This window comes from Mchenga conophoros, linkage group LG22 (genome assembly GCF_057382185.1).
Source record: "Mchenga conophoros isolate Kocher_MC1m ecotype Shallow Benthic linkage group LG22, M_conophoros_male_GT1.1, whole genome shotgun sequence".
NCBI classification, from domain to species: domain Eukaryota; kingdom Metazoa; phylum Chordata; class Actinopteri; order Cichliformes; family Cichlidae; genus Mchenga; species Mchenga conophoros.
The window spans coordinates 15582087-15609298 of record NC_140546.1 but is presented as its reverse complement, the minus strand read 5'-3'; the positions used below and the strand labels follow the sequence as shown (position 1 = coordinate 15609298).

General features: G+C 40.9%; 3 protein-coding genes and 1 non-coding gene across 4 annotated transcripts; all 4 read right to left on the bottom strand.

Annotated features, from left to right (window-relative positions):
• Window positions 1-701: 701 nt before the first annotated feature.
• LOC146549158 (uncharacterized) lies at window positions 702-5160 on the bottom strand. The gene is made up of 5 exons (XM_085262113.1): window positions 5098-5160; window positions 4584-4703; window positions 4342-4457; window positions 2303-2446; window positions 702-2217 (listed from the first exon to the last, which is right to left on the bottom strand). The coding sequence occupies exons 2-5, from the start codon at window positions 4672-4674 to the stop codon at window positions 1561-1563; spliced, it is 1008 nt and encodes a 335-aa protein (XP_085118239.1). The 5' UTR covers window positions 4675-4703; window positions 5098-5160; the 3' UTR covers window positions 702-1560.
• A 557-nt stretch (window positions 5161-5717) lies between these two features.
• On the bottom strand, window positions 5718-10642 carry ndufv1 (NADH:ubiquinone oxidoreductase core subunit V1). Its single transcript, XM_085262748.1, has 11 exons — window positions 10553-10642; window positions 9336-9445; window positions 9162-9244; window positions 8895-9065; window positions 8396-8579; window positions 7479-7668; window positions 7110-7322; window positions 6733-6899; window positions 6563-6644; window positions 6317-6462; window positions 5718-5975 (listed from the first exon to the last, which is right to left on the bottom strand). The coding sequence occupies exons 2-11, from the start codon at window positions 9438-9440 to the stop codon at window positions 5898-5900; spliced, it is 1419 nt and encodes a 472-aa protein (XP_085118874.1). The 5' UTR covers window positions 9441-9445; window positions 10553-10642; the 3' UTR covers window positions 5718-5897.
• Window positions 10643-11956: 1314 nt separating this feature from the next.
• On the bottom strand, window positions 11957-26744 carry hcn3 (hyperpolarization activated cyclic nucleotide-gated potassium channel 3). The gene is made up of 7 exons (XM_085262777.1): window positions 25741-26744; window positions 17536-17965; window positions 17282-17443; window positions 15885-16103; window positions 15280-15426; window positions 13685-13925; window positions 11957-13501 (listed from the first exon to the last, which is right to left on the bottom strand). Exons 1-7 carry the CDS (start codon window positions 26190-26192, stop codon window positions 13299-13301), a joined length of 1854 nt encoding a protein of 617 aa, XP_085118903.1. The 5' UTR covers window positions 26193-26744; the 3' UTR covers window positions 11957-13298.
• On the bottom strand, window positions 22859-22966 carry LOC146549156 (U6 spliceosomal RNA). Its single transcript, XR_014890582.1, has one exon. It is a non-coding gene; the product is annotated as a U6 spliceosomal RNA (small nuclear RNA).
• Window positions 26745-27212: the final 468 nt, after the last annotated feature.

Genomic DNA, 27212 nt, shown 5'->3' with positions numbered 1-27212 from the left:
GCTCTTCCACACAAATATCTGACGACCTGCTGAAGTTCAAAGCGAGAATCACAAAGAGGAAGAAAGTGATTTTGAATGTGGAATGGTTGTTGGTGTCAGGCTGGCTGCTTTATTTCAGTATTTCAGAAACTGCTGATCTGCTAGCATTTTCCCAAACAATCATGTCCATTTTGTGGAACTGATGAAGGATAAGCTAATAGGAAGGCAATAGTAACTCAAATAACCACCAATTACAACCAAAGAATGCAGAAGAGCACTTCTGAATGCACAACACATGAAATGTTGTAGCAAATTGGCTACAGCAACAGAAGACCACACCTTGAGGCCCTTAGTGCCAACTGGGCATTGCTGCTGTGTGATGCCATCATCTAAACATGGACCAGAGGGACATTCTGATCACACATTAGGTCAAGTAGTTGTTCTAAAGTACAATCAAGTATTTGGGGGATAGTATCCACACATTATTAGTAGTACACTTAATAAAAAAATAATAAATAAAGTCTATTCTAGTCTGTATAAAAGGTGAGAGTTCAACTAGATGTAGAGATTTAAAGAGATAAGAATTTGATCCAAAACACCTCAAAACAATTAAAATGATTCTTCATAAATTACTTACTTTCAGACTTATTCAAACTGAAGTGTTTTCCACATCATAAATATTTAAGTAAATATAATAATATAAAAAGGACAAAGACAGCACAGGAATTTGAGTACGGTTTAATGCAACAACTTCTGAAAAACAAAGAAAAAAAAGAAAAGAAATGAAACCTTGAGGCTGACTGTCTCTTGACAGAGAACCCTATATACTGCTGTACTGTAGTATTTAAGATTGTATCATGTTTGGGACTTACAGTGTCTGACTTCAGCTAAATACAAAACATTCACTGCACTTGTAAGAAATAACTTGTTGGTCTACAGTGAATAAAATACGTTACAGGTAATGTGGAGGTAATATGGACAGAATTATGGACAAAATTAAAGAAGTCCAGCTACCTTCTTTTCAAGCTCTTAAGGATAGTCTGTAGAACATAAAACAACAGACACAATCCTCCATCAGAAAATGATAAAATAAGTGAATTATATAGTTACAGTTCAAGATAACTGACCTCTGGTGGCCGTGTGAGTAAGTGCACATGTGCTGGTGTCGCCACCTTTAGTTTTAGATCAAGTCAACCCACTAAAAACACAGAAAAACGAGATTTCTAGCACGTCTTTAACATTATAAAAGTGCAGTTTTACTCACGCTAAAGCAGTAGTAGCTGCGGGGTAAACCTAACAAAGCTGTGATGAGATTAAAGTGAGTGGACACGAACTAAAGTTTCCCAGTTGACTGTCTGGTATGTCTCTGCCTTCTGCCTCCAAACCATCCTGCTTCCTCACAGTGCAAACCCTGGTATGGCTTTCCAGGATAGCTTACACTGGAAGGATTAGTAAGAAGAAAAGGCCAAGGTGATCATGTAGTTAGAGTACTACCTGGTCTGTACAGGTCTGTGCAGTCTTCATTTTGACCATCATTTAATCTAAACACGTAATGACGAGTTGCAGTCTCTTCCCTTTATATTATGTATTTTCTGCTCCCTCCTCTCGCTCGGTGTGGGTGCTCTCATGAGCCTTTAGGCTGCTTTCTCTTGTAAAGCTCTTTGCACAGGTGAGGCAGGTGTATCTAGAGTTGTGAGCCGTAGCCTTGTGTGCGCTGAGCTGCTCGCGTTGAGCAAAGCTCTCGTCACACTGTATGCACGCATGTGGGTTGTGCCCGACTTGCTTGTGTGCCCGCAGGGCTAAGACAGAAGGAAATATGAGATCGCAGTCTGCTTCGGGACAGGGAATCTGGAGCTCGGAGGAGGAGCAGCCGTCTGTTGGAGGGTCACTGTATTCTTCGTGGTTATCTGCTCCCTCTTGTTTTATCCTCTTGCTGTCACCAGTCGCTCCTTGAGCTGCATGCTTGGGTTTACGCCCGCGTTTTTTGCCTTGCAGCTTAGCGTCACAGTTTATTTCCCTGGCAAATTTCTCCTGGTGCTGCAGGAGCTCTTCCTCCGTCTGGAAACTCTGATGACATTTGCAGCACTGGAAGGTGTTCAGGTCATCGGCTTGTTCTGGGGGCTGGGGGTGCACCGCAATGCGATGGCTGCGAAGTCGTGACGGGCTGGGGAAGGAAGCACCACAGTCCCTGCAGGGACACCGCCGTTCTTTACACTCGTGACGTCTGTGTTGGTTCAGCTGCAAAATATTAAACAGTAAGAAATGGTACACTGGAAGCCTCCAGCACAGAAAAGAAGCTTTAAAATGCCTGCCATGTCCTCACCTCGGTGAAGGTAAAGAAGCTTTTCTGGCAGTAAGAGCAGACAAAGGCCTTCTCCTCTGTGCTGTGGGTGGCCTGATGCTTGCTGAGCTCCTCGGAAGAGGAGAAGAACTTTTCACATTTGTAGCATGTGAAGACAGTGTTACTCTGAAAAATCAGAAGAAATATATGTTTGTTTGTTTGTATTCATTCTGTAAATATTCACAGTAAGAAATTTAATCAGCAACAATGTGAATTTCCAGAAAGTTGATTTTGTACAACTTGATGTAATGTTTCACCTCATCACAGTTGCACAATGATTGAAACTTGGACCACTGACTAACACCAGTTTCAAGACTGCTAATACTGAAATTTCTATGACCACGAGTGCTAATCACAGCACTGTAATATGATGAAAGATTTACTGTAAGGCCCCCTCTTTGGTTCAGAGATGGCTGTTCTCTTCTAACATAATTGCACTCCTTGCTCAAACCACACGTATACATCTTCATCAGTGGAAAAGTGGCCACCGGCCTGTAGTTGTAAACATGCTGCATATTCTTGGTCTGGACTCTCTCGTAGGTCTGCTGTGCTGTGCCATCCACTTAGCCCATAGGTGTCAAACTCTGGCCCGCGGGCCAAATTTGGCCCGCAGCCTAATTACATTTGGCCCGCGAAGCCATGCCAAATTACTATTAGAGCTGGCCTACTGGTATTATACAGCTAATATATATATTGTTTAGTATTAAGCTGTGCTTGTTCCATATTCAGTTTTCCAGCAAAACTTATTTGAGTCCATAAGAAAAGATTCATTCTTATATCTGGAGGAAGATTTTTTTTTCAATAAATATTAATGTTAGCCCGCGACTTTGTTCCAGTTTTGAATTTTGGCCCACTGTGTATTTGAGTTTGACACCCCTGACTTAGCCAGAGGGTTGTTCAGTTTCCTCAACAGTGATCCTCTCGGCACATAAACACTTTCACTATATTACTTCGTTTGTTTGTCTGTATGGGCTGGTTCATGGCACACATTGACTTTCAAATGTCCCTCATTTGCATATTAACGATCATGAAACTGAGCTCATGGTTCATTATTAGTCAGTGGTGCTACTTTCAGTCGTTATGCAACCAAACTGTTTATAAAGTTGGGAAAACCTGCAGTCAGCTGAGCCTGAAGAAGTCACTGTGATGATGAACAGAATCAACTTTCTGGATTACTGGGCAATCATCAAGAAAACAGTGTGGGTTGTTCTTCATCATTCAAACATATATTGTCACAATTTCACAGTTCCAGCTTTTTAAATACATAGACTGTATATAAAAGATGTAATCCTCTTGCATATGACTTTGAGCAGAGGGTGGTATGTAGCCTTGTTGTGAAGCCAAGTGACACTACACATTCATAGGGTACAGAAGAGTTGACCTGAAGCCTACCCTGTTTGCATTTAATTTCTAACTCTTAGAAGAACCATAGTTTACAGCGTGAACATTATCTTGTAAACTAGCTATTGAGAACTTAAACTCAGGAGAAATGCAGTTACTAAAGCCACAAATCGTGTGAGAAGTACAGCTGCTTTCTCTATTGGACCTCTATATAATCTTTCTGTAATCAGAAGAATCTCCCCCTGCTGGCCACTGAAAAGAGTGCAGGTTTGAGGCACTTTTGCTTTAGCTTCAAGCCTTAATTATAATCCATTGCAGACGTGCAGTAGTTTTTGCATTGTAAGGTAAATCTCACAACGATCACATGATCACAAAAACAGGGAGGCATGCTGATATTGACATGGATTGTCATGCTCCCCGTGTGATGATGAAATACACTTCTGTCGGACCTCAGTGGACTCGTGGATGCAGTATGATCAAGGCTTCACTTTTCGTACCTGAACACATTTTCCATCATTTATCTACAGTCTATGTTCAGACTTGCTGCTTCTTGTTTTCCATACCAAAATGATTATTTTTATTAATACGTAACAAATTCAAAGATTAATAAATAATCCTGGAGAGTAAAACATTACACATCATGCATGAACTGCTGGGCGTATTTAGCCTGTTTTTCCCACCTGCTGCAGTTGCTGCTTGTACTGGTCCCGATGACTCTTCCTCATGTGTCTCTCTTTAGCTTTGGAGTTACAGAAGGTGATAAAGCACTGGAAGCACTGCAGACTCTCATGCTGGTCTGCGTCACAGTGAGAAGAGTTGTTCAGTAAGGGTGGACTTATCATCAAAACATGTAAGCTGATAATGTTGCTGTGTCTGTGGCGGTTAGAAAGAGGAGTCACATTAATGTAAAATGTCATCTTACAGGGGGCGACCAGTGGCTCAGGCTTCATCTCCGCAGAGGTGGACCTCATGTCGTTTCCGACAACCACCTGCTCGATCTTCATCATTTCCATGCTTTCACACAGCACCCAGCCGCGTAAAGCTGCAACATGAGAGACATGTGACTCAGAACTGCAAACCTCAACCAGTTAGAAGAAACTGCAATAAATAATAATAATAAAAAAGAAAACAAACAAGACCCCCCCCCCCCGAGTTAACAGGATGTTTCAGGGAGGAGGGGGATCATACATAATTCAAATCGGCTAGTATAAATAAAAGCAGCTCACGTTAGGCCTGAGCTAACTATTTAACAGAAGGATGGAGGTGAGGGATGCTGAGCTGCAACTAAAAGCGACATGACTCCAATGGTATATTCAACCCGCACTATATTTTTATTTTGTAGCCTTCCGCCTACTGTGACGCTGCGCTTTTTCACTTTAAACATGCATTTAATGAGCAAGCAGAGGTTCATAAACAATTTAAAAACGCCTTTTTACCGTTCAAAGCATCCACTGGGCGAAACGAAGCAGCAGAGCGAAACGTGCCAAAGTCACGTGACACGAGACCGTCCGCTATCGCGAGATTGTGAACACCTTTTTCTCAAATGTTGGTTTCTCCGCCTATTTACAGAAGGTGTTTTATTATTAATTACTATCATTATTATACATTTTAAAAGATAGTTTCAACATACATCCGTAATGATGTTGAATAGAATGAAAACGAACAGGAATCGTGGCATCCTTGCAGTGCACCAGGTTTATGGCGTTCAAATGATTTAACCAATCACAACGCAGCACCAGGCTGCAATTAAGAGAATCGATAATTGAAAATTATACATATTTAAACCTGAGACTACTGATCCTAAAATATATTAAAATGTTAGCTGTACCTCTTGTTCACACTGAACTTAAAAAAAACTGGGTTCAAATACTTTTACTGCATGTAAATAGAACTCTTGGACTGTTTAAATAACAGACTTAGTAAAAATAAAAATGGATAATAATAATAATAATTTAGACTTCAGCTGATTATTGTAATTAATAAGATCTTTTTTTCCTACAAGTAAAAACACAAGAGATTGAAAACAAGAAAAAAGAACCACAAGAAAAAGAATAAGTCTTTATTAAAGTATCATAGAACTTTATTGGTAATATTGTTTCACAAGGCAGACACATCAATGCAACGCTTGATGAAGAGTTAATAAGACGGCACGTTCTCTTTTCTTTAAATAATCTGTGAAAGACAAGCACAGGGTTCTGGGCGAAGGAAAATTAGATCAAGGACTCGAAGAAGCCGTTCAAACCCTTGCCTGCTTCTGCTGCTGGAATTCAGCAATTCGGCTTTCCATGACAGGCCTGAAGTGCCTGATCAATCCCTGGGAACACAGATGAGAGAAGAGAGGGGTTTTGGTCAGTTATCCTGCTGAACTTGAGGCAGAAAACAAACAGGGAGCTTTACAAATAATACAACATGTAATCAAGCTACTCGCTAATCAATTGTGAAGAGTGCAATGCAAACCCCTTGGCAACCTCTGGTCGCCATGGGGTTTCTACACATCGGTGAGGCTTTAAAAACACCTATGAGTGTAATGCTGTATTCTTCAATCTGTAACATTATCGTCCCTGCATTAGTTACACGTCACACACAGTAAGTGTACCTAATGCATTTTGAAGTATTGAGTTTCCCATTAATAGTTCCATGAAGACATGCATTTACCTGCACAGGCCACGCCGCACCGTCGCCCAGTGCACAGATACTGTGCCCCTCGATCTGCTTGCTGATCTCCCAAATCATGTCTATCTCTGCTGAACGTGCATCACCACTCGCAAAACGCCACATCATCTTATTCATCCAGTCCACTCCTGCAGAAAAACACAACAAGAAAAAACTCACACGTTTTAATTTAATGAAGGTGGTGGAGAAATATTAAGGTGTGCAGAACTGAACTGAAGTGGCATTTACCCTCTCTGCACGGTGTGCACTGGCCACAACTCTCATGCTTGTAGAATTCAATCAGACGGGCGATGGCTCTAATAATGTCAGTCTGCAAAAGTAAAACCCATCCACTCGTTTAACAGCAGTATTCTGCATTGCTTATTGAGCTAAATATACTATAGAGCTGACATATTTACCGATTTGTCCATGACGATGAGAGCAGCAGTGCCCAGCCCAGTCTGTGCCTGAATAAGGCCATCAAAGTCCATCAGCACATCTTCACACACGTTCTTGGGGATGAGGGGTGTTGAGGACCCACCGGGAATTACAGCCAGCAGGTTATCCCAGCCACCACGCACCCCACCTACCAGACAGATGTTTGTTCCAATTGAGTTAAAAAAAGGAAAAAGAAGAAGCACTTAAGGCTGTGCTTAAGCTAAGCTGTCTTAATCTTTTCAGTCCGTGACCCCCTTCACGCAGGAAGACTTCCACTACCTCCTTTTTTTTTCTTTTTCTTTTTTAATCCTATCAGGCAAAAATGATGTGATTTTTACATTTTTAGTGCATTATGTACCTGCGTGTCTCTCAATGAGCTCTTTCAGAGGAATAGACATCTCCTCTTCTACTGTGCAGGGGTGGTTGACATGCCCAGAGATGTTGAACAGCTTTGTGCCCGAGTTTCTCTCCCTCCCAAAGGAGACAAACCACGAGCCTCCACGACGACAGATGGTGGGCGCCACAGCTACAGTCTCCACGTTGGCGACAGTTGTTGGGCATCCAAACACACCTTCAAACACATTAGAGGGAGTGGTGTTGATATTTGAGACGTGCTTTTATTTTAGCAAGAATAATGAGGGCCCAGCAGAAGAAGCAGCAGTGATGAAAATGTAATTAATACAGAAACTTTTTTATTCTAACCCCGTCTCTGTAGACAGGAACTCACCGACATCTGCAGGGAAGGGGGGCTTCAGACGGGGCTTCCCCTGCTTTCCTTCCAAGGACTCGATAAGAGCGGTCTCCTCTCCACAGATGTAGGCTCCGGCACCACGCATCACAAACACATCAAAGTCATAACCAGAGCCACAGGCGTTCTTTCCAATTAGCCCAGCAGCGTAGGCTTCATTGATGGCCACCTAAGAGCCAGCAGAGAGAATATGAGGCTTAATCTGTATGAAATTGAGTTGGATGCAGGTGCAGCTACTTTTGTGTCTGAATCACCTCCAACTAAAAGACATTAGTTGTACAGCTGATTTTTTTTTTTTAATTTAGTCACATTACCAACTTTAATATGATCTGAAAGTATGCAGCTTATTATCAGTATCCAATATAACATTTAAACAACAAACAAATAAACACTTACTTTCCCCTTCCCAGGCCTTGAAAAATAAGACTAATTTAATTACTTTAAATATGGCTGAAGGGCAGTATAATAAATAATAATGGGTTATAATAATATTATACTATAAGCCCTTTAAAAAAAAAATCAAATTTCACACGTTATATTAATATTTTAAATCTGGAAAGGAAAGTAATCCATAAAGCTTCAGAATGAAATGTACCGGAGTCATTGCTAGAAGCAGACAGGATAGCTCCTGTCTGCCTGGAGAAAGTTTATATTAATCAGCCAAATTTATGGATCCAGGGAAGACTAGCTAGCACACAGGTGGCTTTCATGAAAGCAGATCAAAAGGTTTATTTATTACATGTTTAAGCCTGACAAGCAGGAGGTCTGGAAAAAGATTGTGACTGGCTTTTTGACTTAGTTACGTCCGACCAGCATTTTCTCCATAAACTGAAGATGATAGTGAGGTGTATGATAATTTTAAAGACTTGATCTCAGTTGTCTCTATCCATCTCTACCTGCAGGTTGGAGGACTCATTGTAGAACTCTCCTCTGATGTAGATGTAAGCAGCACGGGCTCCCATGGCCCTCCCAGCGATCAGGCAGCCTTCGACCAGCTTGTGTGGGTCATTCCTCATGATCTCCCTGTCCTTACAGGTGCCCGGTTCTCCCTCATCTGCATTCACCACCAGATACTTTGGGCTAACATACGAAAACAGAAACAAGTCGGTGTAATAAACATTACTGTCAAAGTAGCGGAGTTTATCTTGCACAAAGATAATTTTAATTTAATTTTATTCTATTTTATGAAAACTATGATAAACATCAAACTGATTGATCTATAAGAACGCCAGAAGCATTCCTTTTTAAAAATTAGTGTTGTAAGTGCTTGTATTTGCTAAAAAAAAAAAAAAAAGCACTTATGTGTTTATTATTGCTCCAAATGTAGTTACATTTTTGTAAAAATGTTACAACTTAGCACTAAAATTGCAAAATGATATCTGTGTCCTCACTGACCGGCCATCACTGGGCTTGTTCATGAAGCTCCACTTCATGCCAGTAGGGAAGCCAGCTCCACCTCTCCCACGCAGGCCAGAAACTTTGATCTCATTGAGAATCCAGTCGACTCCCTTCAAAAGAATCTCCTTAGTTTTGTACCAGTCGCCACGCTTCAAAGCCCCATTCAGCCTGTGGCACAAATATGAGAAGGTCACAACTGTGTTTTTGTTTGTTAAACCTCTCACCTTGCATCAAATTCACAAGAGAACAACACAGGGGTGTTACCTCCATTCATGTCGGCCATAAAGGTTGGTGAAGATTCTGTCCTGATCTGCCAGCGGTCCAAATTTAGTTTTCTTAGGAGCACTCTGCCAGAAAAGCAGAGAAAAAAACCAAACTGTTACTACAGTTGTAAGGATTTAATTTGTTTTATACTGGTTTTAACAACATGGGTCATACCTGTGCTGTGCTGTTGTATCGTGTGATAGAAGTCACGCCACCCTGACTGATAGCAGCTGGGGCACGGGCCACCCCGCTCACCACAGCTCGAGAAAAGGACAGCATCCTTTCTGCATGAAAAAATAAAAAAAACAAGACTGAGCCTGAATCATTTCATTTTCAAACACTAATAAAAGAAAGCAGCTGCACAGGCACAGAGAGGTGCTGTTTAACCTGCTGTGACACTGAAGAAACCAAAACCAAGAGCTGATGTGACGATGCCTATATCCATATTTTACACAGTGAGTGGACATAATGAGGAGAGTTGTGGCTCAGGGGATAGAGGTACTCCAGTCTGCATACCGAAGTAACTCTGAGCAAGATATTGAAGCCTGAGTCTCCCCCAATAAAGAAATCGAAGTGTGAGTGTGTCCAAAAAGGCGGACAAGGCACTTGAACTTCCAGTCTACTACCAGTCCATGCTGAGCAGAGTAAAGCTGTCTGTACTAGTTTGTGAAATACGCTGCTGTAAATGTAAAAAACAATGAGTTTCCCTTTCTGTCACAGATCACACACACACAATATTTACTGACATATCAGTGTCACTGCATCAACAACGTCATAACACTATCTTCTGATCATCATAATTTGCTATCTAATGGCCCTCTCAGCTAAAAACAAATCGGACTAAAAACACCTCAGCCTGAGTTTTATAAAATACATTTCAAACACAGAGCACCGAAACGAGAGCTAACATTTCATTTCAACACCATACATTTAGATTAGCTGTCAGTTTTAGCATGATGTATTTCTTACGGTGGTCCAGTGCTAACTCTTTTGTGATGTTATGTCAGAGCTAACCGAGTTAAGTAACGAAGGTGAAGGCGACTGCCAGCCATGTTATCAAACCTAATCCTGCAGCTGGGCTATTTTATCTCATACGGTCGCTAAAAGGGCGAGTGATTACTGGACAAAACTGATCAGGTCTGCCTTGCTTCAGTGTGATGACAGGAGTACACACCGCTGACCTCCATACTCAGATAGCCACCGCTAGCCTAGCGCCAAGCTAAACTGGCTAGCGGTTAACCTTGTAATGTCAGAATAAAAACACCGGTTTCACTGTGCAACGTGCAGATATTACATTTTTTAAAAAAAGTAAATATGCGTTAAAAAAAAACTGAACTCAAATCAAGCACAAACGTGCTGAGGTAAGGCAGCAGACAGTCAATCCTCTTTACCTTCTCTCTGCGTCCCGAGTTTATGAAATAAAGCGAGACAGGAAGCAGAGCGCACGGCCCGGATACATAATGCGGAGGGTTATTTAAAACACACTCACATAATGCCAGAGAACTACGAGGTTATGCACGTATTTTATTTTATGTTCATTGTTCACAAATTAGGCTTTTATATTGCATTTTAAACCCTCTCAAAATAACCAGCTGTAATATGGTCTTATATTTACCGAGCGTGCTTGTTTTCCTACATTTGGAAAAAAAAAAATTTATACTGTTGGATTTTAACAGTTTTACTTTATAAAGCTACTTTTACTATATTCTGCTTTTTACATAATCTATTTAATTTATGTAACCTTTACTTAACCTATGTTGAGATATTAAGGGTTTTATAAAATGAACTGTTCTATTTTATTTATTTATACAATTTGTTTACATTATTGTTAATTAATTTATTATATTTATAATCTCTCTCTCTCTTTCAGTTTTTACCATATGATAATTTTTATTGAGCTAATCTTGTCATTACAGATATTCTGTTATTTTGGATGTTTTACACCTTTTGGGATAATAAAGCATATCTTATTTTATTATAAAAACTATGGTAACCTTAAATTTATTATATGTTTTCAAGTTATTATAGTTCATTAGCATTTATAATCATGGCAGTTTATTAAATATCGTTATATATGATACTATTTATCATAATAATTACTTATTGTTTGTTAAACAATGTAGCAATATGGTACTGTAGTATTATGAAGCCACAAAGTATATAGGAAATACCAAAACATCTTATTTATAATAACAGGATCTTGTAATACACAATCAGAACATGCTCATACCACCATAATTATGGATAATTACTTAGTGTTTCACATTAATGAGAATGTTCATCATATCATTGTGAGAATGGACTTTACTGTTATGAAAAACAAGGCCATGACTTTATATCTCATAGTTCTGATGAGATTTCATTTAAAATCTATAGATAGCATCAGGTCAAAGCAAAAGTTACCTGAATGAGATTTATATTGTAATGTAGAGACCCTTCAAACCCCAATGATCAGGCAATCCCCTGTGAGCAGCACTTTGCGACTGTGAGGAGGGAAAACTCCCTTCAAACAAGAAGAAACCTCTGGCATATCCAGGTTCAGGGAAGGGTAGCCATCTGCTGTAACTGGTTGGAGGGTGAGAGGGAAAGAGAACAGAAATAAGGAGCAGAGAGTATTCTGAGGATAAAAGGCATACCTTTAAGAATCCTTCTCAGATTTATGAAATAGTGAGTGAATATTATGATAAGTCACAATAAGATACATTCTGGACCTGTGACTTAATTTTCTTGGCAAAGCTGCGGAAAAGAGCTTCAAAAATGTTTTCTTAAGTAAAACAGTATTTCTTTGATCAACGTGTCTGCACATTCTTTATACATAAGCACAAATAACACAGTGCATAGGAAAAAATACATATTTGATATTTATGCTTCAAGGTTACAGACATTGGTATACACATGACATCATCAATATAAAGGTAATAATCAGAAAAATAAGAAAAAATAAAGACATTTCAGTTAAACTTGTAAATTCAAAAAATGACCGTTTTGTGTGCATCAGATGAAAATTTTCAAAATCATGTTGTTTCAAATGCATCTGAGAAAAGTACACAGTATTAATCTAAATGTAAATCAGCGTTCAGTCAATTTAAATTTGTAAAATCTTTCTTTGAAGCAAAAACAGAAGAGAAATAAACTTCTAATAACTACATTGTTAATGTGTAGATACAGCTGTGGTTTCTGCTGTGAAAAATGCTGCATGTAGACCCTGTATGTAACCCCACTAAAAAAGTGAAGTAAAAAAAAAAACTGAGAAAGTTCAGCTGATATATTTACAAAAATAGAACTTATATTATACAACAGCATCGTCTGACGGTTACATACTAGTTAACCTATAGAGACTTTATTCTCATTCATTAGTTTTACATTATAAATAAACAATATTCCAGAAAAAAATGAAACAAAAATAGTATGGAAACAAATAATACTGGGTATAAATTATTCTTTATATGAGCTCTGTGAAACCTGTCTGTGTACAGCTGGAGATATTACATAACTGCAACTGATCTTCTGTGAACATCAGCATTAAATCTTCACATCAGGCAACCTACAGATGAGAAGGATCATGTAAAATAGAGCTACAGAAAGCTGAATGATGTAACACCAGCTGCTGCTCCTGCAGGCTGTCAATATCCTGGACGGATGATCTGATAGATAATCAAAGTGGCTACTACAGGCCACTAAAATGTGCTTTAAAAGAGGTATTTACAGCTGGAAAGAGACCAATCTAGACAGACTGTTGGTAAAAAAAATAAATCAATACATCAATACATGAATAAAAAAGCTCATGTAAATCAAAATGTAATATCATCAGAACGGGAGAAACAAAAGATCATCGCTGATGTCCATACAGTTTCAAAATTATACAGGTCATTTTACACGAAGAGTATACAAAGCTCTAACACAAACATGAGCACATATTACAGCTGATTCAAGTTCAAATAATAAAATAAAACCACTAAAGGTAGACTATTGTCACATCATCGCAGTAATGCTGTACTAAAAAGTTTAAGTAGGTCTCGCTATCTGATTGTCCATCAGCGTGCTTCAATAGAAGATATCTTTGTCATGTGCAGTTTAAATGTGACAAATGTGCTCGATGAGTCTGGCTGGAATGTTTTTCTCATGGTGCTGAGGAAGTCATTCATCTGGGACTGGCTGATAACTCGGTCGGCGCGCAACGCGGTCCAGTCGGTTCACGGCCACACTCTCAAACGCCCTCCTCATCAGAGGATGCTCCTCCAGGACCTCGTTGAAACTGTCCGCGCTCAACGAGTAAAGACGGCAGTAGGTCTCAGCCTTCACGCTGGCTGTGCGTCGTCCCTGTGTCAGCAAGCAAATCTCTGAAACAAGGAAGACATAATTTTAAATATGTAGTTCATCCCACTTGTTAAATGAGAGGATCTATACCACCTGCATGTCTGGACCATAAATATGAAGAAATACCACCTGATTATATTATCATAAAGACTAAAAATGGAAAAAGTTTGGCAATACAGTCACAGGAAAAAGAAAGCACGATTTACCCCCAAAATATGCTCCATCGCTGAGCTTAATCTCCTTACTACCACGTGGGATGATGGTGACGGTGCCGTGCTGGATAAAGTACATTTTCCGACCCAGCGTTCCCTCTCGTATAATAAAATCTCCCGGCTGGAAGACTTCGAAACGCAGCTTGGTCAGGATCACCGTCACAAAATGAGGGTCAGTGTTGGCAAACAGTGGCATATTGGCTACGAGTCCACGACAGTTATAGCTGACAATCTCCTGCATGAGGGGGAGAAAATGTACGCTACAAGAAGTTGTCATAAAATATCTCTGCCAGGTTTTAACTACAGTCACATTTATGAAAGATTTGGTAGATTTAAAACATTTGTAAAGTTTTCAGTGTTTTCAGACAGCAACTCTTCAGCTTGAAACTGAGAATGTGAAGCTCTTTTTTTTCTTATGAAATAAAGTAAACTCATCACCCAAGTATCAAAACCATTGTTTACTGTCTATCAGTGGTGAGGTATGCAGCAGGAGTGACAGATGGGTTCAAGGTGGGATTACATCAGGGATCAGTTCTGAGCCCCTTCTTGTTTGCAGTTGTGATGGACAGATTAACAGATGAGGTCAGACAGGAGTCTCTATGGACTATGATGTTCGCAGATAACACTGAGAGAAGTGAGAGCATAGAGAGGTGGGGGCATAGAGAGGTGGGGGTATGCTCTGGAGAGAAGAGGAATGAAGGACAATAGAAGTGAGACAGAATACGTGTGTGAATGAGAGAGAGGCAGGCGGAAAGGTGAATATGTAAGGAGTAGAGATAGTGAAGGTGGATGAGTGATGTACAATGTGGAGACTGTAGAACTGGCAAAAAGATTGGAGGCGATTGGAGGGATAGTGAATATATCCTCATGAGAACCAGGCTATTAATTTATGTCCTCTATAATGGACATTTGTTTATGGTCTATATCTTTTGACTTATTTGAGCTACCTTACTAAGACCCTAAATGCTAAATAGAGGACATCCTGGGCTTTCCATCGGTATCTCATGTGTTTGGATGGCTTCTTTTAGCTCCAAAGAGGCAGGAAATCATTAAAAAAATTTCCTCAGTTCTCAGGAGGATTTTGGTCATGATGTTAAAGATGAAGCTGCCAGGTGGGAGCAAAAGAGGAAGACGACATAAAAGATTTATGGACATAGTCAAGGAGGGTATGCAGAAGGCTGGTGTGACAGAGGAGGAGGATGCTGGGATAGAGTGAAATGGAGGCAGATGATCTACTGAGACAAAAGCCAAAACAAGAGGAAGAAGCTTACAGATCAACATACAAATCAAATAGTCTATGTTTTACCATATTGTGATATATAGCATATTATTGTGGAAAAAAATATGTCAGTTAGTCTATAAACAGGAATAAAAGCATTGTTAACTAGCTCTTAGCATATCGAACAGCTGATCAGATGTTTTCCAATTTCATTATAAACAAAATATATTTAGGTTTTGAACTGTCGCTTAGATAAAGGCACATTTAAAGAAATTTTCATGGACCCTTTTTAACATAAAAGACGAACTTATTCAACACTTAATAAAAAACTGGAGAGAGGAAGCAAGAAACAGCAGGTAAAGTCACACACCTCCTTGAGTGGGTCACTGAGCTCTCCGAGGATGTTGTCCTCATCAAACATCTTGCCTTGGAATCGCTGCTCATAGTAATCGTGGATCCTCTGTCTTAAGTCTGCTGGCAGTTTATGAAATGACATGTACTGCTCCACTTGTTTATACTGGAAACAACAGAAAACACACAATTAGTCACATGTTCTAGCATGTGTTTTGCGAATTATCCCCAAGAACAATAATTACATATTCATTCCATTTGTTTTGCAGGCTGTTTCTCCCGTTTTAAGTGGATTACAAACTCATTTGTAATGGGCATTGGCAGACAGTTATCCAAAACAAAGGTGCCGCCATTTGTCCATCATCTGTTCTGCTTTATCTTGTGAAAATCCCCTGGAATGGGTCATGGTAAGGCTGCAAAATCCATTAGATAATACACATATTCTCTAGGCATTTGGCACAGTTTGTACGAATAAAGTACGAGCAAGTAAGCCAGTCTGTGATATGAAACATGGCTGGGATATTAAAGCTCAAAGCCCGAATCACATTAGCATCCACGTGAGGTTCCTGGAACATATTGTCCACAAAGCAACTGAAGCTGCAGGTCACAAATGTGCATGATTACCTTCTCTTGATACTGCCGATGCGAGGCGTCCAAGGACTGGACCAGGTTAGCGGCATGGCCGAGGAACATGGCGTAGCACGTGGCCCCGACTACCATGCTGACCATGGTGAGCCAAACATCGGTCATGCCCTCTGGAGGGTGAGCACCATATCCTATGCACAGCATGTGACTCATGGCCATAAACAGAGCGTAGGAGTACTGGATGTGCCATGTAGAGTTCTGAAAAAGGTAGTTAACAATGAGGCGAGGTGAGACAGAGCATGAAATGAGGTCATCTATGAGCCTGCAACTTTGGGAAAATACAGACAGTTGTCAGCCGTTTCACATCCAAGTAAAGATTTTGTATCTTGTAAAGAATACTGTGTTAAATGAGAAAACACCAGAGACACACATACCTCTGTTAAACCTAACCAGAAGTTAAGACTAAAACACGGCAAAACAGTTGGAAACAAGTTTAATTACATGTAGTGTTTAAGGAGTCTTCAGGAATATTTCTTCTAGAAGGACACTCGAAGATCTTCCTTGGATGTTGGCTGCCTTTTGTTCTGTTCTCTGTCAAGCTGATCCCATACCGCTTCGATGATGTTGAGTCCCGAGCTCCGGGGAAGCCCATCCGTGACTGATAGTGTTCCGTGGGTGTTTTTTAATTCAGGTGTGCTTTTACTGGACTGGTAATGTGTTTGGGATCATCATGTCCTCTATAATGGACATTTAATAATGGACATTTTATAATAATGGACATTTTATAATGGACATTTATAATGGATGATGATGATGCTGTCATTCTTAATATATATTGATGACAATTTGAAGTAACATTTCAAATTTGGATTCATCACTCCATCAGACCTGTTGCTTTTGATTTTCAGTCCAGTTCTTGTGTAATTTGGCGTACCTCAGCCTCTTCTCTCTGTTTCCTTTCTTTATGAATGGCATCTTGACAGCCACCCTTCCACTGAGACCATTTTTGATGAGGCTTCGGTGAACAGTAGATTAACTGAAGGGCCAGATGCATCTTTCAAGTCCAGTGTCAGACTGGATTTGACTGCATACCATGCTGGGGTGGCTCATGACTTTTGCACAGTATGTATGTGCAGGTGCAGTGTTTGACGCGTGGTCCTGGTTTCAGTTAAGATGATCTCCAAATGTGAGAACAGTATCTCATTTCAATTTTGATTTTTGTGGACGATGTCACTGTGAGTTGGCATGTCATGACCATAGACGGAGGTGTGGCTTTGCCAAGTTTGTGGTTTGGTTTGTTGTGTTGTGGTTTGTATGCCACTGAGTAAAATTACTTTGCCTCCTTCAAAAAAATGCCAACTAACACTGAATTGTAGCTATATACTCACATACTACTTTAAATATGTAATTTTACTTTCTTCTCTTCATCTACTCACCACCATATTGTTTTTGGATACCCAGCAGTCTGAAGGAAAGTCTTGCAGCATAGGTACCATAAATGTCAGGCAGCCATCCCAGTGACACAACAGCAACATCATTCCAATCAAGTTGACTATACGCACCACAGCACTGGCCAGATCATAAGTCATGTGGAAAATCTGTCAGAAAGAAAGTCACAGAGACGATCAAATTACAATATTTCTGTTTCTTTTGTTCTAAGCACGTGCCCGCTTCCCTGCCTTTGCATTACCTCCTCCCATTGGTGGATGTATCGGATGAGGCGAGACAGACGGAGAAGACGCAGCAGACTGAGGATCTTTGTGAAACGCACAATGCGAAGTGCACGAGCGGTACGGTACACGTCTGATGACTCGTGTCGGGATTCGAGGTCGACGATGAGAAAGATGTAGTCGACAGGGATGGAGGAGATGAAATCCACCAGGAACCAAGTGCGGAGGTAATGAATGCGGATCTCTTTGGGGTCCAGGATGATGTGGCTGTCCTCTTCCAAAATGCCCGTACGGAAGTTGAAAACCAGATCCATGAGGAAGAGTGTGTCTGACAAGACGTTGAAGGTGATCCAGGGCATGGTGTTCTGGTCTTCGAAGAAGGTGATACCCCAGGGCAAAATGACAAGATTGCTCATCATCAACAGGAGCATTACGATGTCCCAGTAAAACCTGGAGAGAAGAGGATGAGTGCAGAGCTCGGTTTAGGATCACAACCTTTACACAAACTTCAAATGGACCTATTCGTACTTTGACCGTTTCCAGATTTACAGATGATTTACAGATTTACTGCAAACACATCTGCTCATTCTGGGCCAAACTGTAAAAAAACAAAATGACAAGGTGGTTATTCAAATATACTTCAAGTATTTTAATGAACCCTTTTGAATTAAAACTGAAAATCTATGTGTTAATCACAACTTGACTGCTGCGTGCACGTAGTTATTTCTGTACTGTATGTCAGTGCGGCCATATCACAACAAACACAAAATTGCATGTGTTGTCAAGAGAAGAGAGCTGACTGTGAACACCAAAGATGTGAAGTGAATCATGTGATCCACTGCTGTTTTTGAGTTTTTCATGAGTTTTATATATTTATATGGCTTTTTATAGCAAATACAAATATATGTTAGCAATCTCAAATGAATTTGATGGTTGTGTGGCACATCTGCAACATTTTTAATGAGGGCAGTCACATGTATACCTGGTACTAACATATGAACCGTAAGGTTTCCGTTTGCTCTTCTAAGTGCATCAGAAAATTTAGGAACACCCTCCAGCATCTTCAATTAAAGAGTAAGAAAATCTGTTAGCTTTGACGTAATACTGCCAAGAGTGCTCTTTTTGTGTTGCTTACTGATGACAGTTTGGAATTACTATTACAATTTTAAGAAAAATAATAACATCCCATGGCCCCTTTACACTCTCATCAGAATCCTTTCCTGTGATTCGTTCATCATGCAGATGTCCATAAAGCTGTTGCTGTGGAACTTTAGCATTTAGCTGATGGCTCTGGCTGGCACTACAGAAGAAGTGTGAGCATAAACAGAGTAACATTTATAACTGGCAGGTGATTTTAAATGTTTTAAACAGCTTAGCAAATATCACCAAATTGTACAAGCTAAAGGTATAGAGGACTGAGAGCTTACCGTACTGTGGTGAAGTTTACAGCTCTGGTTGGTTAATAGTCAGTGTTGCGTTACATTGAGGGTAGCAGATGTTTTTTTAAGCTGATCTGTCTGTTTATATCTTGCTAAATTTAGTTAAATCCACAAAGAGTAGTAAACTTTAGAGCAGCAGCAACACATGTTTGCGGATCACAGCCAGTATGCAAAGAAAACAAATCTACTGGAGCTCACAATACAATTAAAAAAAAAAAATCTTATTTCTAAATGATTGTTTTTGCCCCACGCTCTGATGCACATTAGGGTGCCCCCACCTGCCCAATACCACTTTAATGCCATCATACACAGAGTATGCAGACTGGACACCTAGTAGCAAAGATATCACGTAATCGAGCTTTTTGTTTTTAAGTCACTTTCTGTACAATACAATACAGTACAACTTTATTTATATAGCACATTTAAAACCAAAGGTACACCAAAGTGCTTCACAACAAGGTTAAAACATAAGATAAAAGATAAAAGGCTATAACAAACCCCCCAAAGGTACAGACAGAATAAGAAGTAAAACATTATAGCATGGTTTAGAAGATACAATTACAGGGTATTCATAATGTAGGAGCCATATGAGTTGTTCCTTTTTTGATTAAGTGGGTTGGTTTAAATGGACTCGCTGTATTGGTGCACGGGTGTGGGGCGTGTCTCATGGGTGTGGTAGATGATAAATGTGGTTGCACTCACCTGTTCACTGCATCTGATGTTGATGAGCAGAAAGGTAGGGTGAGCATGAGGCAAAACTTTCTGTTGAACGCAGCTTGAATTATTTTCATGTATTTGACTGTAACTTGATGGTTTATGTATATTTGTGCACTAATTGATGTCATAGGCCAAGTTGTAAGTTGGCATTGTAATTAGTGCAGTTATTTGTTTGTGCAGTCTGTGCATTTTTTTTAATAGTTAATCCCATGTGCTGATTTGTATATTGGACAGCTGCATGTGGAATAAAAGGAGCAAATGGTACAGAAGCGTATTTTATGCGTATATTGTTGCGCGTCATCTGTGTCCTCATGTTTAGCCTGCCGCGGCCATAGGTTGGAGGAGCTGCAACACATAAATATAAGGTGGGGGTATTTATGCAGTGGGACATTAGTAGGAAGATAAGTAACATAAGGGTAAAATATAGGGGGAAGTGCACTAACTAACTGAAAACGCTCGGTCAAACAGGTACGTTTTTAACTGAGATTTAAATGAATAGATGGAGTCAGAGGGAAGATTTTCCCAGAGGCTCGGGGCTGCCAGGGCAAAAGCACGGTCACCTCTGGCCTTTAGCCGGGATCTAGGCTGCACTAAGGCTACGTTCACGCTGCAGGTGTTAATGCTCAATTCCAATTTTTTGATCAAATCTGAGTGGTTTTCTTTTTTGTCTGCTTGTTCACACTACATATAAAATGTGACAGCAAACACGCTCTAGTGTGAAGCCTCAAAGCGGCCCGCATGTGCTAAAGAAGACGTCACACACAACGCGCTCTGTTTAGACCCAGAGCAAACAGTATTGTTTGACTGATGGCCCTTAATATAAAGACTTGATTGGGACTTTACGTTTCCCAATTTTGCTTTAAGTTATAAAGTTATTTTGTTATTTAAATATGGCCTAATAATTATCCTTATTGCTGTTTTAGAGAGGAGCAGTGCTTCAAAGGATAGTTGCAGATTTCTGTCAGAATCTGCAGATTATACAGTACAAATAAAATATTCCCGTTTCTCCAACGTTGTCTTCCCAACAGTTTCACTGGATGGCCAGGAAGCGTTCAGTGTCTTCTCGGGCGCTTCTCCGGAGCTGATAATTGGCGTCTGTCTTGTGTCAGTGATGTAAAAGACGGCTTTAATGCGACATGACCGTTCAAACAGCAGTCTCTTTCTAAAACATCAGATATGTATCGGATTCAGTACCACATACGAAAGTGACCCAGGTCGGATTTGAAAATATCGGATTTGTGCTGCTCACACTGTCATACCATGATTGGATATGGGTCGCATAGGGTCAAAAAAGTCGGATTTGATGCGCTTTCGTGTGCAGTGTGAATGTAGCCTAAGAATATTTGTCCTGATGATCTTAGATCATGATGGAGGCAAACCTTGCGGTTCTGGTCAGAAGGCGTGCCGCAGCATTCTGGACAACCTGCAATCTATGAAGAAGGGTGGAGTGGAGACCAAAGTAAAGGGAATTAGTAGTCTAATCTAGAGGTCACAAAAGCATGGATTCGTTTCTCAAGGTCCCTGTGCGGTATGTAGTGCTTGGCCTTGGAGATTTGACGCAATTGGTAGAAACTAGATTTAACTACAGAGGATTGTTTGTCAAACTTAAAGGAGCTGTCAAAGAGAACACCTAAGTTGCTAACAGTGCTAGAAAGAGAGGTGGCAAGGGGTCCAAGAGTGTCAGCAAATTGGCCCCATGAAGTATGGTTGTCGAACAGCACGATAATGGAGTTGCTAGCTACTAATGCTGCTTGTTCCTGTTCCCTGGCAGCTTATGCTATCGAGAGGAGATTGACTTTTTAACCTGCTGGGTAAAGTTTCTCTTAACCCTAGAACACTATCGCTATAAATAGTAACACGATCACTAATGCCGGGTGATTTTTACCCGATATAATATAACCAATGAAAAGTAATCAAATATATGAAAATATGACAACACATGACAAATTAGAGTGGTCTTCTTTTACTTTCAACTGTGCCATGTCTAACAAAATGAAAAATAAAACTCCTAAAACAAAATAATGACTCTGGAAAGCTGGTCTTTGGTCCACCCATTCCTGGGACATTTGAGACTTCCCTGGTGAAGGCACAGGCTCCTCGACACGCAAACAGCTGCAGGAGAGAGAAATCATGTAAATCTATTTTCTCGGGTGTAAATCACCCAGCGATAGTGTTCTAGGGTTAAGGATGTGATCATGTGTGCACAGCATTTATACCCAGCTGAAATCCAGGTCCAAGCTGATCAATCTCCCCATGTGATCCGGTAACGGTCCAACCTGTGTGCGTTAGAGCTTGCATTCATTGTTCCAGATCCAGATTGGATATCTTGATTGCACGTAGGGTTGCCAAACTCCCTGAAAAATAAATAAGGGACACCTCGTGGCCAGGGCCGGGCGACCCAGTTGTCTTCACCCTTCCCAGTGTGGTGAATTTTCTAGCTCTTTTTTTGTGTGTGAAATTATTTTTTTAACCATTTGACTTGAATTTGATTTAAGTAGATGTATATTCTTTGTGATATGAACACATGTGAAACAAATGATCATTTAGCCATTTATTTTTAGCTCAAAATGACAACATTAACACAATAAAACAGGTCTCCTTCTTAAACAGAAGCCTGTCATCCTTAACTTTTGAGAATATAAGTAAATCTTTCTTTAAAAGAACTCTGTCCTGCTTAACTTAAAATAATAGAAAACAATAGAAAGAAAAACATTCTTGTAACAGTGCACATTTAGTGCATTTAGTACAATTGGCTTAATGCTAATCAGCTGCTCCTGTTTGTAAACCCGCTTGTTCCCATGATTACGCATCTTAACTCATCATCATTATTCATCTATGTATTACTTTTATGTATTAGTCATCTATTTGTTGTAATCATCTATCCTTACAGTTGTTTATTACACAAAATAAATTATATTATCACACTTCTGGCCACATAGCGCTGATATTCACTGCACATGCCCATATTAACTTTTTCCAGCCAGGTGTTTTCCTTTTCCCATTTTTCCCTTTCTCTGAACAAACATTGCTGCTCTAACGCTGGGCTCACACTGTGCGGTTTTAGGCCCATTTTTAGCCGATTTTTGAGTGATCGGCCCGATTTTGGCCTTCATCGTGCATCGTGTAGTATACGTGGGGTAACGAGAAGTGATTAACACCTCACGACCAGCTCCCGATCATCAATCGCTTGTGAGGGTCTCACTTCACGAATTTGCGTGTCATCCTTGCGCAGGGGCCATGCTAATCTTCTCTGTATCGTATCCAATTTAGCGTACGCGCTTGCCGAAGCAAGTGAGGGTCTCACCACAGCCGCTCACACTGCTCGCGCGCAAACACGTAAACGTTGGTGTAAAAGATGGAGCAGCACGGCTGTGCAGCGTGTGATCTGGACACAAGCAATGGAGGCACACAACCGTGAAAATAGTTGGATTTACATTGCTGCTCAGCTGCCCGATCAATGTTTTTCATTAGCAATTTAGCAAAGTTGATGGTGGTGGTGTGTGTGTCTGTGTGAGTGAAAGACAGAGGGAGAGCGCGACAGATTTTCTGTTATAACCTTCATGTTATGGAGGCACAGTGTGAGCACTCAGGTCGCATCAGAGCATCGGGCGGTATAGTGTGAGACCCTGCATCGTGACCTACAAACTTATAACCCCTGCGAGTCAATCGTGCAGTTTGAGCAGGAGCTGAATAACGTGACTGAAAAAATCGCACAGTGTTTGCCCAGCTTTAGGTTTACTGTCGTCCGAGACTTGCACCGCAGTGTCGGCGTTTGTTTCCCTGTTGGCCATGCTTCTTGTTGTGGTCATCTGTTGTCTTCCGGTATTTTCTCCGTAAGCGACCTTTCCTTGACCAATGAGATGAGCGGTAATCTGAATTGTCATACTCGTAAGTGTGCTGTCAGCTCATTGGTCACAAAGCAGGAGAGGGGCTGGGAATTATGTTTTCAAACAAAGCGTTAATTCCATTAAAAGTTATAGACTACTTTTGATTCTCACTGTATTACGGGACAAAGTGCGTCCCTTATTAGCTCAATACGGGACGTGTACTTTTGTTTCGAAATACGGGACGATTCCGTATTTTAAGGGACGGTTGGCAACCCTAATTGCACGTGCTGTACAAATACACTGTCTCCTTCAAGTCATACATGTCCCATTTCCCTATAGCTCTCAAATGTCTCGTACACTGTCGGAAGACATGGTTTGGATTTTCTTACAGATTGTTTCCATCAGCTGTCAATCACACTGGGTCTCTCGCTCTCAGTGACTCTTTGATTACAAAGGCAGAGAAAGAGAACTTGACGCAGACCAATTTTGATTACAGTCACCCTTCAGTGATTGCAACGTGAACCCGTGACAAAACTGAGCAGAGACACAGAAGTGATTGATGTGTTCTTCACTCGTGTCCGTGACCTCTCTGTCCACTCTCTGCTTTACATGAGTGCTTACCATTATTTCTCATGTTGCAGTAGATTAGTGGCTGCTTGCTGCTATTAACGCCACCAATCTGGAAGGCATTATAGCTGTTGACATTATAGATCGAGTCTGAGTGAGAGGGAGAGAGGAGCAGAATAAAATCTGCTGTATCTAAAACCTTTAGACAAGCTTTAATAGCAGTGAGCGCAGGACAGGAACATGAGTGTATTCTGATAGGATTTCAGGTTGAATTTGAATAAAGTAAAGCGCTAGTGTGGAGGCTTCAGGCCTGCAGAGTTTAAACCAATCAGTGATGTCACTGTGGCCATGTCCATCTTTTGTATACAGTTTATAATTTTTGGAAATGAAATTACTCTTTTCTCCATACAGATCTTTTAACTGCATGCAACAAAAGTTTATCCAAACATAAGTCAGCAGCATTCGGACTACAAGCAGACCACGGGGGGGTGTGTGTGTGTGTGTGTGTGTGTGTGTGTGTGTGCGCGCGCACAAAGATTGGGGATGTTGGTCTTATGGTAATCAGTCACTTTTACCCAGAGTACAACTAATTCCACCTTTCAGGGTCATAGTGGAGCTGGGGACTATCCCAAGGGACATTGGGTTAGAGGTGGGATACACCCGGAAGTGTCACTATAAGTCTAATCACAGCTCCAACAAAGAGATACAGACAAACCACTCGCATGCAGATTACAATCAATGTAGAATTGATAATTAGCTAAACATGGACATCTTTGGAACAAGGAGGACGAAGCACTAGAAAAAAATCCAGAGAAATATTGAGGACAAGCAGATTTTACAGAGAAAGGCACCAACCAGCTGTGTGACCTTAAACTCTAAACAGGAAATCTGACCAAAACTCTACTGTCCCAATTCATTCATTTTTAAGAGGAAGTGGGAGCATAAGGTTTAAGAAGAGCAGGCCTGTGCTAATCCCTCCCTCAGCTGCCTGTGTATTATTGCATAATAGAGTAAGATTGGAATTATACGGATTCTTATGGGTAATAATCCCCATGCATGGGTTTATCCCCTCTGTCTGGCATCGGCCTGATGTTAAAAATTCTTTAAATTCGCTGGGCTATTAGTGACCTCACCGACAGATTGCTTGGGCATCACTCCTGAGTCGTTGTTTAACCCTGAAAGTTGAATTATTGGACAGATCCCCCCCCCCCCTCCAAAGTGAGGCCAAACTAGATTAGGAAACTATTTGGATGATTTTCAGTCAGATTGGTTAAGTCATGAGTATTGATGAATGCACTTCTCTCTCCTCCTGGGGTTAAAAAAAGGAGTCACACGGGAATGATATCATTAATCCAGATGATCTTGTCCTATATACTGTATCACTAATCAAATCCCTTCATCGCCTTATCATGTGCTGGGAACCATGACATCAGCTGCTATCCTGCAGTCTGTCCTTGAAAAACTGGATGTGAGTCCTCAATCACAGGGTGCTTAGTGGGATAAAGGGTAAATGCTTTCAAGGGAACTCTAAACAATATTGAGCGACTGGAAGCACCTTGAAATGAAAAATGTCACTGGTCAGATTTCTGTCCAATTTTTACGGTTATAATGCGTTAAGTTACACAAATTGCAATAAAATGAGAGCAAATTAGTTTAAGGGCTTTCTACTAATTACCTGAAGTCACTGTAGGGGTGTATGATCCACACTCCAAAGCTTTTAACCCTCTCCTGCTCAGCAGCAACACCTTTGTGACTGCCGAACATGCGCAGGGAGAACTTGTTGACCCCGGGCTGCAGCATGGAGCCAAACTGCTTCTGGAAGTAGGTGGCCTGGTCCTGAGACTGGCTAGCGCTGTCTCCTTCGCCCTCTCCATTGGTCTCCAGGAGGCCATCCGGATCCGCCGTGTAGTCGTCATTGTGAGTCTTGACCAGAGAGAAGAGCGTGTTGCTCACGTCGCTCCTCTTGTCTGTCTTCGGGGAAGGGGTGGCAGGCGGGGTTGCCCTCTGGGACGCATTTCTCCATTTGGAGAAGCGGAGACTGCTCCAGCTGCGGTACCTGGGCGTCTCCGGTTTGGTGCCTGAGCCGTCACCTTTCTGTCCGTCTAAACTCCTGGAGGGGCTGCTCATTTTTTTACACTTTGCACGTGCAGGTGAGCGAGGCAGAGAGGGGCTTTACTTTCCCCCCCTCACTTGGCTTCTTGGAGTTCACTTACTAATAAAGTTTGGTGCGCAAAGCATTTCATTTGGCTTCCAAATTTAACCTCCTTTACATAAATTAAATGCGTAAAGATCAAATTATGAACAGCTTTCGCTATTATATTTTTTAAAAAAAAATTTTTATAATGCAGCCGCTAAAACAAACAAACAAACAAAGAAAACCCCAACCTTTTAAGTACCTGGAGGTCACCGTTTGCTCCGCAGAGTGCCACACACACACACACACACACATCTTACAGAATAAATCAGATCTTATCAAATAAAACATCCAGGCTTTCTTCACGTGCGTTCTCGTGGAGTAGGTCCATTAAAAAAGTTCCCTTAAAAGTTTTTTCATGTGAAAAAGGGAAAAAGGAAAGTCCGGCTGTGGGCTGCTGTGTCCTCCTCCCGTCTGACCGAGAGAGGACAGACGCATATTGACAGAAGGCTCAGTAGCCTTCAGTAATCGGCTTGTTGTAATAACTGAGTCCACTCCGCTCACCTCTCTCCGCTCTCCTCCACCGCCCTCCCCTCCTCTGAGGCGAGTCCCGGAGCGGTGATGCGGCTGCTGCAGGTCGTGTTGCGCGGGGCAGCAGAAACCGAAACTTAATGAATTACTCATTCGTGGTCAACCGGTGTCAGAGGTAACACCAGCAGCTGCTGAAGTCATGGTAAACCCGGCTAGGTTTTCCACACACTTCACTGCTTTTACGCAGTGCTCATATTATCTCAGAATTCTGACTTTTTTTCTCAGAATTCTTCCCCCCCAGTGGCCCTAATCCTCTTCCGTAAAACCTAATTCCCTCAATTTATTAGTAACTAAAATTATATTTTACAAACAAGTTCTTCCCCGATAAAATAAGTGACTCATTAAACAGCCATTTACCCGTAACTATCAGTTTCACACACTTCACTGCTTTCCTCTGGAGTTTCTTTACATTAGTCCTACGC